The sequence below is a fragment of the Canis lupus genome, chromosome 11, assembly GCF_003254725.2.
Source record: "Canis lupus dingo isolate Sandy chromosome 11, ASM325472v2, whole genome shotgun sequence".
In the NCBI taxonomy this organism is placed as follows: domain Eukaryota; kingdom Metazoa; phylum Chordata; class Mammalia; order Carnivora; family Canidae; genus Canis; species Canis lupus.
This window is the reverse complement of record NC_064253.1, coordinates 16,673,687-16,690,626: the sequence shown is the minus strand read 5'-3', so window position 1 is coordinate 16,690,626 and position 16,940 is coordinate 16,673,687. Positions and strand designations below refer to the sequence as shown.

The 16,940-nt window shown below is 35.2% G+C and overlaps 1 protein-coding gene across 2 annotated transcripts in view; it reads left to right on the top strand.

Moving 5' to 3' along the window:
* FBN2 (fibrillin 2) overlaps positions 1–16,940 on the top strand; it is a 239,987-nt gene that overhangs the window by 144,379 nt on the left and 78,668 nt on the right. For both annotated transcript variants that reach the window (XM_025433409.3, XM_049116030.1), the window contains 5 exons: positions 3,672–3,824; positions 6,662–6,715; positions 8,290–8,415; positions 11,004–11,129; positions 15,912–16,031. In XM_025433409.3, the coding sequence (XP_025289194.2) occupies positions 3,672–3,824; positions 6,662–6,715; positions 8,290–8,415; positions 11,004–11,129; positions 15,912–16,031 (579 nt within the window). The remainder of the gene's footprint in view (positions 1–3,671; positions 3,825–6,661; positions 6,716–8,289; positions 8,416–11,003; positions 11,130–15,911; positions 16,032–16,940) is intronic.

The following is a 16,940-nucleotide window of genomic DNA, read 5'->3' as shown; positions in this document are numbered from 1 at the left end:
TTTTGCGTACTTTTGTTTCCTTAGACACTGAGATGTTGGTTTTTATCTTCAGAAACTATTACTATTACTATTATTAAACTATTACTGTAACTAGTATGTTAAAGAAGCATGACACATAGGCAGGACAGAAAGAAAAGGCAACTATATTTAGTCTCTTCCGTCCTTTTAAAATGTATCTTTAAATTTATTCAGTAGAAGCTATTTACCCAATAAGTAAAGAAGAAAAACCAGGCAACCCTATAACTTTACTATTCTTTTTTTTTTTAAGATTTTATTTATTTATTCATGAGAGACACAGAGAGAGGGAAAGAAGCAGAGACACAGGCAAGGAGAGGGAGAAGCAGGCCTCATGCAAGGAGCCCGATGTGGGATTTGATCCTGGTCTCCAGGATCACACCCTGGGCCAAAGGCAGGCGCTAAACCGCTGAGCCACACAGGGATCCCCTAACTTTACTATTCTTAAATCTATGTAATGAAAACAATCTAAATTAATAAATTAGAATGCCTGGTACCATATAATAATATTCTAAACCTGACTTGAAGTTACAGCTTCTCTTGCGAGCTCAGACATTCTTGAGCAAGATATTTTCTGATTCCACAAGGATCAAAGTGCAGGAGGAAGGGTGAGAAGGGTGAGAAGACAGAAGCACTGGTGACTTTCCTAGGATAGCTTCAAGGTTTCTGGGCTTCCCCAGTGTTTAAAGCATCCCTTCCTTTCATAGTTCCTCTGGAAGCATTCAGCTGCCCTTCCTGAGATGCAGACACTGCCTTTTTCTCCTGGGGGCCCTCCTGGCCCACTCTCTGTTCTTTTAGCAATCCATTTCAGAGGCTCTCTCTGATTGTCTCACCTCCATGCCATTGCTTTAGGACCCTCTCTCTCTCTTTTTTTTTTTTTAAGATTTTATTATTTATTCATGAGAGGTACAGAAAGAAAGGCAGAGACATAAGCAAGAGGGAGAAGCAGGCTCCCCACGAGGAGCTCGATGTCGGACTTGATCCCAGGACCCCAGGATCACGCTCGGAGTCAAAGGCAGATGCTCAACCATTGAGCTACCCAGGTGTCCCTAGGACCCTCTCTTCATGTGGCCCATGCCTAATCCAAGTGGCATGCCGTCCTTTGCCCTGTTAACCTTATGAATAGAGGTGGATGTCACTTGCTCCTCCAGTAGGAATTACAGCCACTCACTTCTGCCTGTAGGAATCCCAGGCAGAGCCGGGCACAAAGCTCTTCACCTGCTCCCTGGAAAGTTCTCTTGGGACCAGTGGTGAGGATGGAAGCACCCCGAACTCATGAACGCATAATCTATCTCTTGACAAAAAAAAAATTCCTCCTCAAAAAGTCCTCTCTTAATTGTCACTGTTTCAAATGATGTCGTCTATATTGGGAGGGTTTTCAGGACCTGACAAGTGATTTTCCATATCCACTTCCTTCAGGATGTAGTCTCAAAATTCACCTCGTTATTTGGTATTTAGCCCCTTGGGAATTCAGCTTAAGTTTCCTTTTTTCCTACATTAGCTTAAGAGTATTTTGATATCATTATCAACACTGTTGGACACTTCTGTTAGCTGAAAGGTTAATTTTCTTTATCCTAGTTATGGTCCTTAATAGCTCTGTGGACTTGGGCAAGGTACATTACTTTTCTTTGCCTCCTTTCCTCATTAGTTTTTTGAGAATTAAATAAGTTAGTATTAGATTTATTTATACAAAGCTCTGAACAGTGTCTGGAATTTAACATGCCCAATAAATTAGCTATTGCAGTTATTATTGTTTTATTAAACTAGAAGAGTGGCCTCACCTCTAGGGCATAGATGTCTTGGAGTTGCTACTTTAAGCAATAAAGAAAAGTTGACACTCAAGAAAGAAGAATAAAATTAACATTTTGCATCTATGCATACTTTACCAGCAGTTGTAGAACCTGAGAAAATCCTTTAAAAATTCTATTCTTTAAGAAAAGTCATGGAGAAATTTGATAGCACAGAAAAGATAACAGCTCAGCAGTGTTTAGGTCCAGGCCCGCACCAAAATATTTATGTGATGGTGCTTTCAGTGCCTCTTCCTTTGTCCACCTATGAGCAGTGTCTTAGTTAAAATGAACTAAGATTCCAATCTGGTGCCTTTGAACAGTTAAAGGTTGACTGTCCTCATGAAAAATAGAAGAGAGAAATAAAGTAGTCATCATGTTTTTTGGGTATTTCCTATGTGTTTCACATACTGCGCTTTGTGCTTCACAAACAACTCTCATTTATGGTATAAATTCTGTCCTTATTTAATGGATGAGAAATGTGTTAAATATTTTAAGATCCATCCCATAGGGACCAGAACCCAGGACAATTCATGTTCCCAAAACCTACACATATGTTACATTACTTTCTCTTCCATGGACCTTCTCGTGTTGGGTATTCTAAACAACTTTGTTAATCTGTAACCCATACCAGTATACAATGTGTCTCACTCTTCCAGTGAGTACCATAGCTTTTTATCAACTTGCTTTTAAAAATTGTATGAAGATCATGTTCTCAACATGAACACAGAAATAAATTTAACTGTTCTTTGATGCTTTCTGAGGTGATAGATGTCATCCTAGGAACTCATAAAAATCATATTGTGAATCCTAAACTATGTTCTTCTATTCGTGCATATTTGTCTTTGAGTCAAGTCCTACTCTTACACATAACTCGGAGCTGACTTTGCCAGACTTCATCTCAGCAGAAGCAGAAGGGGACAACATGTCCTCTCTCTAGGGTGGTTGTGGTAAATCTCATGTCCTCTTCCATGTGAGCATTCACACATCTCATTTTCTGGTGTAGCTGTAAATCTCACTATTTTAATGAGAAACATCACCAGATCATAAGCAGTAGGTGACTCAGTAGGTTACTCTCTATAATAAGTAGATGAAGTTATTTCCAACAAGTTGTGAATAACTATGTCAGCATACTGTTTAAAAATCATGCTGCTTCTCTGGCCTCTCTGGTGATCTTCGTTTTTCATAGTTCACCATTTACTGTCTCATAAAGTTGTAGCATATTTTATGAGAATTCAGAGCAAGAGCCTAAGTAGTGTATGCTTCTTCGGGACATAGCATGACACAACAGGAACAGGAAGAGCGTTGGAAGTCATGTAGCCTGAGTATAAACTCCAGCTTGAGCAGTGAGTAGTCTAGGACTGGAGCTACTTACAGAATCCCTCCAAATCTTGTCTTCCTCATCTCTAAAATATGGATAATGATCACTGTCCTATGGAGTTGGTGATCAGAATGTTTAACAAGATTATGTCTGTAGAGCCACTAAACACAACACTGAGGACACACAGCAGTGGCTTTTATTTTTACACCTGGGTTTTTTGTGGGTCTGAGATTAAGACCCAGTCACAGTAGTCAACTGGGGCTTGGCAAGAAAAGCCTTCTAACTCAGAAAGTTGAAGTAAGAAATTTCTCCAAGTAGTGTCCTCTCAAGGTTGTTTACCATCCTGCACTTCATTGTTCCTGAGAAATTCAGTGGAAATAACACGTGTCATTTTGAGTATAGGATAGCCAGTGAAAGAAGAGAGAAGTGGCAGGTGCCCTCTAGAAGTTTCCCATCTAGTAGCTACTTAGGTGAAAAGAAGCCCTCAGCTTTGAAATCTCTTAATCTCCATCAACATTTCAAATCATTGTTCTTTTATCTCCTTTTAGATACTCACATGCGCAGTACATGCTACGGTGGGATCAAGAAGGGAGTGTGTGTCCGTCCTTTCCCTGGTGCGGTGACCAAGTCTGAATGCTGCTGTGCCAATCCAGACTACGGTTTTGGAGAGCCCTGCCAGCCCTGCCCTGCTAAAAATTCAGGTAGTGTCATTGGCCAGTTTCACATCTGGTGAAGAATCTAGAAAGGTAACATTAGGTATCTGGCCAAAGAGGACATAAGCTCTGTTTTCAGTTGAAGAAATCAAAATTTGTGTTGGTATGTGAGGCATAGAATGAGGAGATTTGGCCTGTATTTACCTATGATCTCTGGGCAAAGTACATACAGGGAATAGAAGAATGTATTCGCTGACCTAATTAGGATTGTTACAACAGATTACAATTAAACATGGATGCCTTAGCCTCACTGTTTTTGATCTTTCATATCACTTTAAAGATGAATAGCATAAAATCTACTTGATACATTCAAGGTTATAATAAATTCATAGGAGCCTGATTATATTTATTTATATTTCATCTTCCACAGCATAGTCTTAGTCTATAGTCTGTCAGTAGTTCCAGCAAGTAATAAACACTTTTACTGATTTATTCACAAATACATGCATATTATATGGTCTAATTCTTTGACTATTCTGTGACTTGTGGTTATCTATATTTTTACAAAATCTGTACTGAATTTGTGTAAGTACAATAGGGATTCAACAATAAATGCAATCTCTTTTTTTTTTGAAGTTAGGAATAGTTGGAAGTATAGACAGGCAAAAACATAAACTACAGTTTAGTAGTTTATACTGGTTAGTGCCTTACAAAGGACAGAAACAGAGAACTGGGAGAACATGAAGGGGAAGGAGCAGTAAATGGTTTTGGGAAGTTGGGAGGGACTCCACGGGGCCAGGGGTGGGGGTGGGTGACTGCTCAGTTTGGTTTTGAAAGAAAGAATAAGAACATTCCAGATAGAAGGTGGAAGAAAGGGATTTTAGCAAGGGGAAATGGCTTGTAATTCTTTTGAGAATCCTAAGTGGATTGTTCAAATGTTAGCAAAGCATCAGGTTCTCTAGAAGGGAGGAACTTCTTTTTTTAAAAAACAAGAAGAGTTAATGTAGGGAATTGTGCCCTAAAAATATTTAAGTCAATTATGCATATACAAAAGAAGTATAGAAATTGGTAACAAGACTAGATAAAAAAAGAGGAGTAAACTAATAAAATCTGGAATCTAGAAACAGATGTGACAATAAATGGGAATGTAGGATACAATAAAGATATCGGTAAGGAAAGATTGAAGTATTGAATATTGTTGATAAATATTAGGAAAAAAAATGTGGAATTAGCTCCCTGCACTAGACTTACAAAATAATCCTCTTTTAGATAGAATATATTAACTATTTGTTATTTTGTAATAATAAAGGACTCTCAGAGCAGAAAGCCAACACTAAAATACACATATAAATTGGAAAAATGTGTTTCTTAATTTGTAAGGAATTTACATTAATTGGTAAGGAAAGTTGAGATCATCTATAGAAAAAAGTGCACTATGCACAAACAAGATTTCACACAAAAACAAATGCCAATGGTAGAGAACCACGTGATAGAATGTGCTAAAGTTAAAAAAAAATTAAAACAAGGTATCATTTTTGTTTATTAGATGGTAAAGTTTAGATGCTTGCTTTTGCCCATATGAGTACTCTCTCATACTGCTAGAAGGCTAACCTGGGGACATGTAAAAAGAGGAGAACTAGCAGAAGCCTTAAAGAGAGGCATAAATTCTGAGCAGTTTTACTTTCAAGAGATTAACCTAGTGATAAAATAGAATTTCACATTATTTATTATAATTGCTAAAAGTTGGACAAACCTGATCTCATCATTAAGACATGGCTTGAATAAATGTGGTACATCTACATAACAGAAAAAAATACTAGTCTATATTTAAATGGAATATTAACATAAATGTATATGACAAAGTGCAGAGGATCCTACCTACCCTGCTCCCCTCTTAAACCTCTGTGATCTAGGCAAATCATTTCCATCTCTGACCCAATTTTTTCAGGTGTCAAAGAGGGGAGATAATGGTATCTAGTTTGTGAATATTACTCAGCTATGAAAAAGAATGAGATCTTACCATTTGTGGCGGCTAGGATGAACCTAGAAGGTATGATGCTTAGTGAAGTAAGACAAAGAGAGATACCATATGATTTCATTTGCATGTAGAATCTAAAAATCAAAACAAAGCAAACTCATAAAGTCAAAAGCAGACTCATAAATACAGAGAACAAACTAATGGTTGCAAGGGGGTGGAAGGATAGGCCAAATGAGTGAAGGGGAGTAGAAGGTTTAGGCTTCCAGTTATGGAATCAATAAGTCACAGGGATGAAAGGTAGAGCATAGGGAATACAGTCAGTGGTACTGTGACCATGTTGTGTGCTGAGGAATGGTAGCTACACTTGTGGTGAGCACAACAGAACATATCAAATTGTCCAGTTGTAACGTTGTACACCTAAAACTAATGGAACATTGTGTGTAACCTACACTTCAATAAAAAATATATCTACTTTTTAATATTGGGAGGAGTAAATAAATTATTAGAGGTAAAATGCTAGAATAATACCAGATACATGGTAAATACTGTTAGACTAAGTATTGTCTACTATAATTTTGTTATTGAGAGAAAATAATGAAAAAGCACTCTCTACAATACAATTTGGAGTTTTTTTTAGTTTCCATACATAGAAAGTATTTGTAACATTTATTAATATATTAGCTATGTTCAGAGTGATAATAACTTAGTAGTTTCTATTTTTATGTTTATCTGTGATTTTGGAATTATTACAATATGTGCTATATTTCTATGTGCTAGAAAATAATAATAATTTTTTCATTTAAAAAATTATTACTAGTAATTTTTCTTCATGGTACTTCTGGAGTGATGTAAGTTACATGTGTATGGAGAGGTAGATTTTAATTTATGTATTTTTTTGATCTTCTAGCTGAATTCCATGGTCTTTGTAGTAGTGGAGTAGGTATCACTGTGGATGGAAGAGGTAACTATTCAATTCTCAATCTTACAGTATTTATGTGATTGATAGCTTTATGATTAGAACATGAATATGAATGTATTTAATATGTTAAAAATATATCAGTGTAAAATAATAAGATAAATTATCTCTTAGAACAGTGGTTATAAGCTAGGATGTTAATATGTAGATGTGCATGTTTCCTAGCAGATAAATACTTAACTGTTACATATTGTTGAAAATGTCCCTGACAAACTTCAACCATAATTTTGTGGGTACTGTTGCTTAGGAAGAAACTAGAGTTGGTACTTAGATTTTTTTAAAAAGTGAGTCATTTTAAATAAAAAAAAAATTGGTGCTGACATTTTAAAAATCTTTAAGACATACTTGATATGGATTAGGTTTGGGATTTACTACCCTAAAAATATGTTGTTAAGATTATTGATGCCTAAGAATACTGAGAGGATTTTAAATGTAAGTAAAGAAGTAAAATCTGTCGACATTTTCTTATTTTAAACTTATCAAGATGATCTACAAAATTCCACTCTGAAACCTTGAATATTAAATAAATACGTGTTTATAGCTTTAAGGTTCTTTTGTATACATAGAGTATATACATATAGTTTCTTTGTATTATTTTTAAAGAAAACTATAAGATACTGGTAGTCTTCACTTTACATATATAGTCTTTTCCGTTTGTGTTTGAGAAGATTTTAGACACATTATAGATTAGTTACAGCAATATTGCATCTTTGCCATGAACATCAGAAACCAGAATGAAGAAACAAACTTTTACAAGGATGTTTCTCCCAAAAATGAAAAAGCTGGCGTTTCTGGCATATGTTAAGGTCACCCAAATTCAAGAAAACAACTGTTAGGATTAAAATTTGAGCATAGTGACCAAAATTTGATTTTGTATTTTTCATCCCTTCTCAGTATAGTCCCCAGCAGAGCCAACCACTTGTGGGAACTACAAGGTTGTTCAAACAAGCACATTGCTCCTCGAGTCTTACTGCCTATAGCTGACAGAGTAGTCCTGTTCATGGGTTATTGTAAAACATTGTGTTGTTAAGCATCCACATTTGAACTGTCCTCTCCATTAATTTTAACTTCTTAAGAATGAGAAATATTTATTAAGTATCATATTACTCACTTGACTGTAAAAAAAATGATAATAAAATAGAAATATTCCATGCCGTTGGGGACCATAAAATTATATAGGTCACCCTAATAAATGTTTGTCTTTTAATTAGATGGTTATAATACCTATCAAGTTAAGTTTTCCTTTGGATTTTGAGCCAAGAGGCTATAAATTTCTTTATTAATTTTATCATAAATACCAGCACATTACATGGGTTAGTCCTTTTTATTTCTGCCAGTCTCCTTCATTTTTCTTTTAACTTACCATGGAATTATCCTGTAATCCCCCACTTTTATTCTCTTATTCCTTATTTTCATTTCCTTTCCCTTTCTGAAAGGCAGGCAAATTGTGGTTTTGCAGAGTTAAGCAGTTTATATGTTGAGCGGTCTTTATTAGACCTACATGTGTCAACAAACAATAAAATGTCTGTGAGCATTGAATTTTCCAACATTTAATGCAGATATCAACGAATGTGCTTTGGATCCCGATATATGTGCCAATGGAATTTGTGAAAATCTACGTGGTAGTTACCGTTGTAATTGCAACAGTGGCTATGAACCAGATGCATCTGGAAGAAACTGTATTGGTAAGTTGCCCTGTCTATCCAGGAGCCTACTGTATAGTTTCATTCCATGGATTCTAAGAAAAATCTAAATACAAATAAGTGAATAAAACTGCAGCTCTTACAGTTCCTCTTGTTTCGTTCTTACTAAAAAAATAAAAAATAAAAATCCACCCAATTCTGTTACACAGTAACAAACTTTTTAGTAGCATAACTCAGTATTTAAATCATTCTTTTCCTAAATGAATTGATGTGTACCCAGTTATTGGCCTGTTGTATTTCTACATACATCTTAATCCTATAATTTTTTTCACTGAGAAATTGAGAATTAACAGGGCAGTATGGATAATAGTAAGTTAAGAAAATAAAGTATTACAGGTTGAAAACTTTGACTTACAAAGAAACAACTGGTTACTGCAACTTACCCAAACATGATTACTGAGATAGGTTTTTCTTTTTATAATTTATAAGAGAATGTGAAAACTCAGTTTATGTACTTAAGAATTTATGAAGAGTGTAAACTTTCTCATGGAGCACTCGAGTCCACTTTTATAAAGTGAATGTTTTTAAATCCATCATATGTAATCATTGTTACATCTGATCATTGATGACTCTTATTTTCAAGTCTTGGTGACTGTACTTAGAAATACATTTTCCTACACTTGTCAGTACTGGCTCATTATTATTGAATATATTCACATGATCCTGAGTTGAAGACATAAATGTAGTCAAGTACAGTTAAGCACACAGGCACCCTGCTGAAAACAGGGAGATTTGGTGAGCATTTACACACTGAACACAGTTTGTGGCATTACTTAACTTTTTAGAGTAGGCATATGAATATTTTTGATAAAAATTAAAATTACATTTTAAAATAAAAATTAAACTAAACTTCAATTTTAGTCTGCTAGAGTTGCTGTAACAAAGTAGCAAAATTTGAGTTGCTTAAAGCAACAGAAATTTAGTTTCTCATGGTTTGGGAAGTCAGAAGTCTAAAATCAAGGTGTCCAGGGGGCTGTGCTCTCTCTCATGGCTCCAGGAGAAGATCCTTCCTTCCCTCTTCCAGCCTCCGGTGTGTGCCTACAATCCTGATGTTTCTTGGCTTGTTAGATGCATCACTGTGGTCACATGTCCATCTTTTCCCTGGGTATTTTCACATCATCTTCCTGCTGTGTTTCACATCATTTACCCTTTTTTTATGGACGGCAGTCATGTTGGATTACAGCCTCCCCTAATGATCTCATTTTAACTTAATTACTTCTTAAACATGCCTGTTTCCAAATAAGGTCACATTATGACTTCAACATAACTTTTTTGAGGGACATATTTTAACCCACAGCACGGAATAGTGGATAAATTATTTGTAACACAGACACTTAATGCAACATACGATAATAGGGAAGTTTATGGTAATGCTTAAAATATAGAGTTAGTTTTTAAAACTCAAAATTCAGAATTGGAGCAAAAATATGACACTCAAAGGAAAAAATCAGATAAAATACAGAAAATAACATTTATCAGAGCTGATGGAATCATAGCAAATATTTTTCCAATCTCTGTTTTCCAAATTTTCACAACATATTGTGCATATTGTTTGGTAAGGCACAATTGTTATTTGCAAGATTAAAACAATATAAGTTGAAGGAACTATTCTCTCAAAATTGCAACTTTTATTTCTTTCTGTTATTAACTACATTAGAAAAAGTGAGTGTGGATAGGAAGAGAGAACTCAGTGTGAGCTTCTTAAATCTGAGCTGTAGACAATATTTTCTAGGCTGTTCTAGGCCATTAAAGGAATATACAAAATAAATCATTAATTTCCCACTAATAATGAATTGTTTCTGAAGTAAAAACTTAATGGAAAAAGAGTAGTAAACACCTTTTGTTTAACTGCCACTTAATGTGTTTTTATTAGAATTTTAATCAGAAAAAATGTTTTTAAAAATCATCTATTGTTTTTATTACATATAAATAAATCCATAGTCAAGTGAGTTTAATCTTTTGATATATTTCATTGGTGCTTTTAAATGTATAATATATGTGTGTGTGTATGTTGATGTATATTCATTCCAAGAGCTTCAAAACATTTTCACAGTAGCCACCAGTATAGAAATGTTCCATATGAGTCAAACCAAATATATTTTCCTTAAGATCAATGAATGTGCTATGAGCACAGAAAGACTAAGAATGGCAGGGGGAGAAGGGTGAGGTAGGCAAAGGGGATTAAGAAGTGCCAACTTCCAGTTATAAAATAAATATGTCGTGGGGATGAAAAGTACAGCATAAGGAATACAGTCAATGTTGCAAAAACTTTGTATGGTTTGTACACTTATTACCATGGTGAGCTTTGCCTAATGTATATAAATACTGAATCACTGTCGTGCAGACCTGAAGCTAGTAGAATACTGTATATCAACTATATTCAACTAAAATATATATTCAGTTTTTAAAAGGAGAGATGAAAAAAATAAATAAACAAACAAATTAATTAAAAGGAGAGATGAAATCAAGGAGGGAGTGAGGGGAGGAATCAAATAAAAATAGAACCTTGCTGGTCTCTGGCCTATTCATTTCACTATGCCTGTCTCCTGTCTCCTACTGACTGCTTTCAGACATCGATGAGTGCTTGGTCAACAGATTGCTTTGTGACAATGGCCTGTGCAGAAACACTCCTGGGAGTTACAGTTGTACATGCCCCCCTGGGTACGTGTTCAGAACAGAGACTGAGACTTGTGAAGGTAAGAGCCATCTTCCTCACCATCGGGGTGAGTAGTAAGCACTAAGAGATATGCATGGACGTTGGTCAAGGACATCGATGAAAAAAAATAGCAAACAAACTATTATCTAAATGTTTTTTTAAATATAATAATCTCTTTCAGCTCATCTGCCAGTTTTAGGAATAGCATGTACTGAGATGCCCGGCCAGTACATGTGACTCTTGATCTCGGGGTCATGAGTTTGAGCCCCATGTTCCTGTAGAGATTACTAAAACAAATAATAAATCTTAAAAAAGAGAGGAAGAAAAAGAAAAGAGCATGTACCTATCCCAGTTTACAAAATCTATCAGTTTGGTTCCATTCAGATCAAATATCAACAAACACTTTGAAGTTCTGGCTGGGGTAGGAGGCGGGGGGTGCAAAGAGTTTGTTTTACTTGCTAAAATAAAATGGCAGATTTTTGTATGTTTTCTTTTCCCCTTTTAAAAACTACTGGGACATATTCACGCTGGCCTTGGGGGATCTGAATCGTAGTGGTAGAGTCAGCCCTGAGGCATTTTATTTATGAAATGAATGATAAATCTCAGAGGTTGGCCCATAAAATATTTGGGGCCTGAGTCAATATGGCCACCTTACATAAATCTATAGTCTAAGAAAATTGTCGTTTTCATTTGATTTAAAAGTTATCGTTTGGGTTTCTAGATCATAAATCACTGTTTAAAAAATATCTTCATTTTCTTCCAACCACATTTCTGTACAAGGGATGTTATGTGAGTGGCTTACATGACAAAACGCCTCATTTCCGCCGAGATACCAGCTGAGCAAGCAGTGCATTCAATTATGTTTTTGTTTCTTGATCAAAGTACTGTGTATTTCAGAATAATCTGTTATATGACTACTAGTCATTGTTCTTTTTAAGTCTCACTGTGTGGGCCTGTAGAAGTGTCTGATGACATTCTCAAATCCAGAAACTGCTGCCAAAGTCACTTACAAAAAAAAAAAAAAAAAAAAAGATTTAATCTTTAATTAATTTGAACAGACCTTTCCTTATCTGTTAAAGTATTTATTTCGTAGTGACTCCATAGCCAAGAAAACAGCAATAGTAATATGATGCAAAAAGATGTTAACATTCTCTCTTCATCTTATTGTTTCATTTCAAAGCATTCTTGTGAACAGAAACAAGTTAGGACTTGAACAAGATGCCAGAACACAAATGACTCAGCTGAAGTCAATGAAATGCAATTACAACGTGCAGTTCTAAGTTTGGATTGAATTGGAGGGGCCATTGAAAAACAATAATTAGCCTGGAAAAAAGAAATAAGAAAACCTCAGTATAAAATGCACTTTCCCTAAACTTAGTCCTGATAACTGTCCTTTTGGAGGAGATCCTCAAAGAAAAGGGCTCACTCCCATCCTACTTGAAGATTTATCTTTTCCATAGCTGAGCAAAACTGCTCAAAACTTAAGAGTTTTGAAGATCTTTCTGTCAGATAGAAAAACTGCCTTTTCAGAGTAGCTCAGGCTTTGCCAATATACTCACCTAGAATGTTTCCTACTAGCACCCATTTCCACCCACTCTGACACCGTCATCCTTCAGAATTGCTCTGAGATACTTACTTTGTAAAAAGATATTCTAGCCATATTTCCTCCATTCATTTTTTTGGAGGATGGGAGAATGGATTTCAAGAGTTGTATTTTTTTTTCCTTATTCCCAGTTTTCTGCACTCCTTTCCACTGCCTTTATCCATTTTATAAACCTATTGTGTTTTTGAGGATAAGTTTCTGTTAAATGTCAAGAAACACTGAAAGCAAGAGCACTGTAGGACACCTTCTTGGTTTAACTGGAAAGCTGATGAACTGGTTTGCTTGCCCACAGTCACAATACTCTTTGGTGCTATTGGGAGAGAAGCACGTGATAGGGAAAACTAAACTGTCTTTGAATCAGTTTGATCCAAGTTCTGTTTGTGCACGGAATTATCAGTGATATTTATAGCATATTTCCACTATTTAACAAGTAAGATGGAATCAAAGGATATGAAGAGCCCAAATACTGAAACGTAAATCAAAGGCAGGGATTTGTCTGCCTATAGGAACAACTGAAGAATAGGAGTGAATGATGTTTAATAACATTGGATGACTACATAAATAGAAGGGACATTAATACCAATCAGGCAACAGCACTGGTTAGGATGAGTGCCCTTTACTTTTGTCCAGAGGATAATTATTCCCGATAAATCTAAGTATTTTCTTTAATACAAAATATATATCTGTCTTTCATAAGAAAGAAGTTCATGTTATGTAAATAAAAGAGAAATGACAGAAATATTTTGGCTCTAGCTTTATGACATTGGTGGAAATAAAAATGATTTATTGTGAGAAACCTAACCAAATAACTTATTTCTCACTTTGTTCCCACTGCTGAGTTATTTGCATTTTATTAAGTGGTTTTAAAAAAAATGACTTGAAAGCCACAAATCTCTTTTTCCCTTGGGTCTTCTAATTTCTACCATTGCATTTATACAGTAAATGTGTCTGCCTGGAGCACTTCTCTTTTTTCTATTCTTTATAAACTAATTTCCAAAGACTAAGCAGAGAATTATTAGCAGATTCACTGGAGACTCTAGCTTTCTCTGTACATATTTACTACAGTCACTAATTTTGCTTGTCATTCATGTTTTCAACAGGCTATTTTAAATATATAATAAATAGCAGTAATAATAAAGATCTTCTGATATTTCAGACTGAAGTTATAAAAAATTTATTTTACTTTTTTTGTTTGAGCTCTGCGAGTCTGTGAAAGTTAACATTTTTACAGCAAGCACTGTGGTTTAGATTGTGTTTCCAGTGACATAACTAGTTAAATGTAAACCAGATGTGCTTTGAAGTTTATTTCCAGGAATGTACAGTGAACTGTTTCAATTCCTGGTTCCATGACATTTGTAACATAAAAACATTGTATTTAAAGAAAAATTAAACAGTTGATATTTGTAGCTGTCATTGCATGTGTTTATAGTTTTGGAGTTCATAATTACTTAATTTAGAATAGGGATTTGAAAGTATATGACATTGACATTTTGCTTTTTGGGGGAGCTTCTTGTAAATGAAATTAATAGGTGAATTATATATAGTTTGTCCTCAGATTAGTTATCTCCTCTTTTTTTTTTTTTTTTTTTTTTTTGCTGATTCCTTTTTTACATTGTGGTTTTATTAAAAGAATTCTAATACTCTGGAATAGATGTTTTCCTTCCAAATATGTGCTGTATTTATAAAACCTGTTCTATTTTTTCCTTGAAGAGGATTTCTTAGAACAAACAACCTGGAGAAAAAAAAAAAAGATGCTTTCATATTTCTTCAGTTTCTACTTCAAGAATTAAATTAGTACCTGTGTACTTCTTTTGTAATTTTGAAGTGAAAGGAAAGTACATACCTATTTTTCACATTGATTTTTAAATTTGCATTTTAGGGCCACAGACTTGCAAATTAACAGTGAGCCCTGCCTTTTTGGGACCACTTTTGATTTATATTTGACTTGGGATGCTCAGGAGTAAGCATGGCAGCCTTTCAGTTATTTTCATGTTTTCCTCAATCTAATACTTTATATTTAACTCAAAGAGGTTTTAGGAAAAAAAAAAAAAAAACAAGTGCTGTGGTAAGCTCAGAAACCCTTATGTTCACCAGCAACAAAAAATGTGTTGAGATACGCTGACCTGTTTCAACTAGTTATCTTTGCATCCCTTCTTTAGATTGAGTGGTTGAACTTATATCCTGAGGGTCACTTTTGGATATTGTTTCTAGTACTTAGAGTGAAGCCTGCATTTTTAATTAACTCCTGTTAAACTAATTCTATTGGCTTGAGATTTGCTTTAGTTACCACTTGAGAACACGGCTGTCCTCTGTTTACTTATGACCCTCAATAGCAATCGTTTAGAATATGCCATCTGATTTGATTAAGGACTCAAAGCAGATTAATGATAGTAAAAGTCTGTTTCAAGCAATTAAAGGTTCTTTTTTTTTTATTTTACCAAAATCCGTTAGCTGTAACAGACTCTCCACACCATACACCTAAATGTGAGCAGAGAGAGAGGCAGATAAGGCCTGGAAAAGAATGCTCTACTCAGTATTAAAATTTCATCCCTTGTTTCTTGATTTGTACCCAGGACCTGGGAGTGAAAGCCGACATTGTGATACATTGTCTCTAGTAGAGGCTTTTTATTTCTTCTAAAACCTCCCAGAACCACAGATGACAGAAACAGTCAACCTTTGTTTGTGCACAGCATATTGTACCTGGGGTGGGGGTGGGGGGATATATATATATTTATATATATACACTATATATATATATATATATATATACACACACACACACACACTACTTTTATTATATATTATATATGTATACATATATTATATATATATACACATATATATGTATATATGTGTGTATATTATATATGTTGCTTTCCATGTATTGAGAATTCAGATTTCCCACAGGGCAATTATGTCTTACTGTGGGGGAAATCAATCCAATTTATGTAAGGTTGTAGTGAAATGGTGACGAGTAACATACTAACCCCTTCTGCAATACTGGGCTGATTCCTGTGGTCCTACTGAGCCCCTCATCTGCGTGTATCCATGCTGTAAAATTCATGTCTCCATTCCCCATTCACTTTATGCCTCATAGATCCATATTAAAACTGCAAGAGCCAAGTTTACCAGACATTCTGGCATAGCATGGCTTGTTGGAATAATATTTTCCAGAAACACATGGCAGTTCTAACAGAATCTTTTCCTTCTGGATTGTAGATATAAATGAATGTGAAAGCAACCCATGTGTCAATGGGGCCTGCAGAAACAACCTTGGATCTTTCAATTGTGAATGTTCTCCTGGCAGCAAACTCAGCTCAACAGGATTGATCTGTATTGGTAAGATTCACGCACAGTGTGGTGTTTCGGTTTCTCTGCCAACAGAAGGGGGGATGGCAGGCCTCACTGTGGATGAAAGCAGAGCGGGACCACAGGAAGCTAGTAATGAGGACTTACTCCAGTTGTTTGCTCTCATTATCGAGATAGGCGTAAAACATGATAGCATAAATGGGCAGGCTCTTGAATTTTGTTAGCTTCTCAGAAGCGTTCCTTTCGCATGAGTAGATGTATTATGCTGTGAGTTGTGAGCATTTGCATACCACACACATATTTATGTTCACTGCCTTGGGAATGCCTTAGGTACCAATACAACCCTTGCTGCATACTTTTTATAACAAGTTTCAAAACAAAAATGGGATAAGAATTTGGACTCGTTCACAAGACAAGAATTTGAGGATTTTAAACTTTAAACAAATAGAAGGAGTTTAATATTTTTTTTCATTTCACCCATCAATCATAAATGTATAGGCCCAGGGAAGAAAAGAGAACTGTTTTCTTGCTTTTGGAAATCTCTAAGGAGAAAGATTCCAAAACTTCCAAAGTGACATCTTTTCGTAAGTCTCAAAACATTTAAGGTTGGTTTGGGATAGTGATGGTAGCACACATATAAGATAGTCTGATCTGTTACTGACAGAAGTAATTCAGTACATGTACGGGGGAAAAAAACATACCTATCATTTTGTCCTGCCTCTCGTGTCTGTGGGCCCATTGGCCAGGCATAGGACAGTTCCTATGATTAGTTGGTATCCACCTTTAAAGTGAACTAATAAATCTATTATTTCCAAATAGGAAGGTTGTTTTAGTTTTATACAGTGCCAAATAAATAAGCAGTTTTTGTTTGTTATCTAGCCATTATGAATTTTCACTTTAATGTTTGTCAAATACAATAGTGTTTTCAGTATTCTGAAC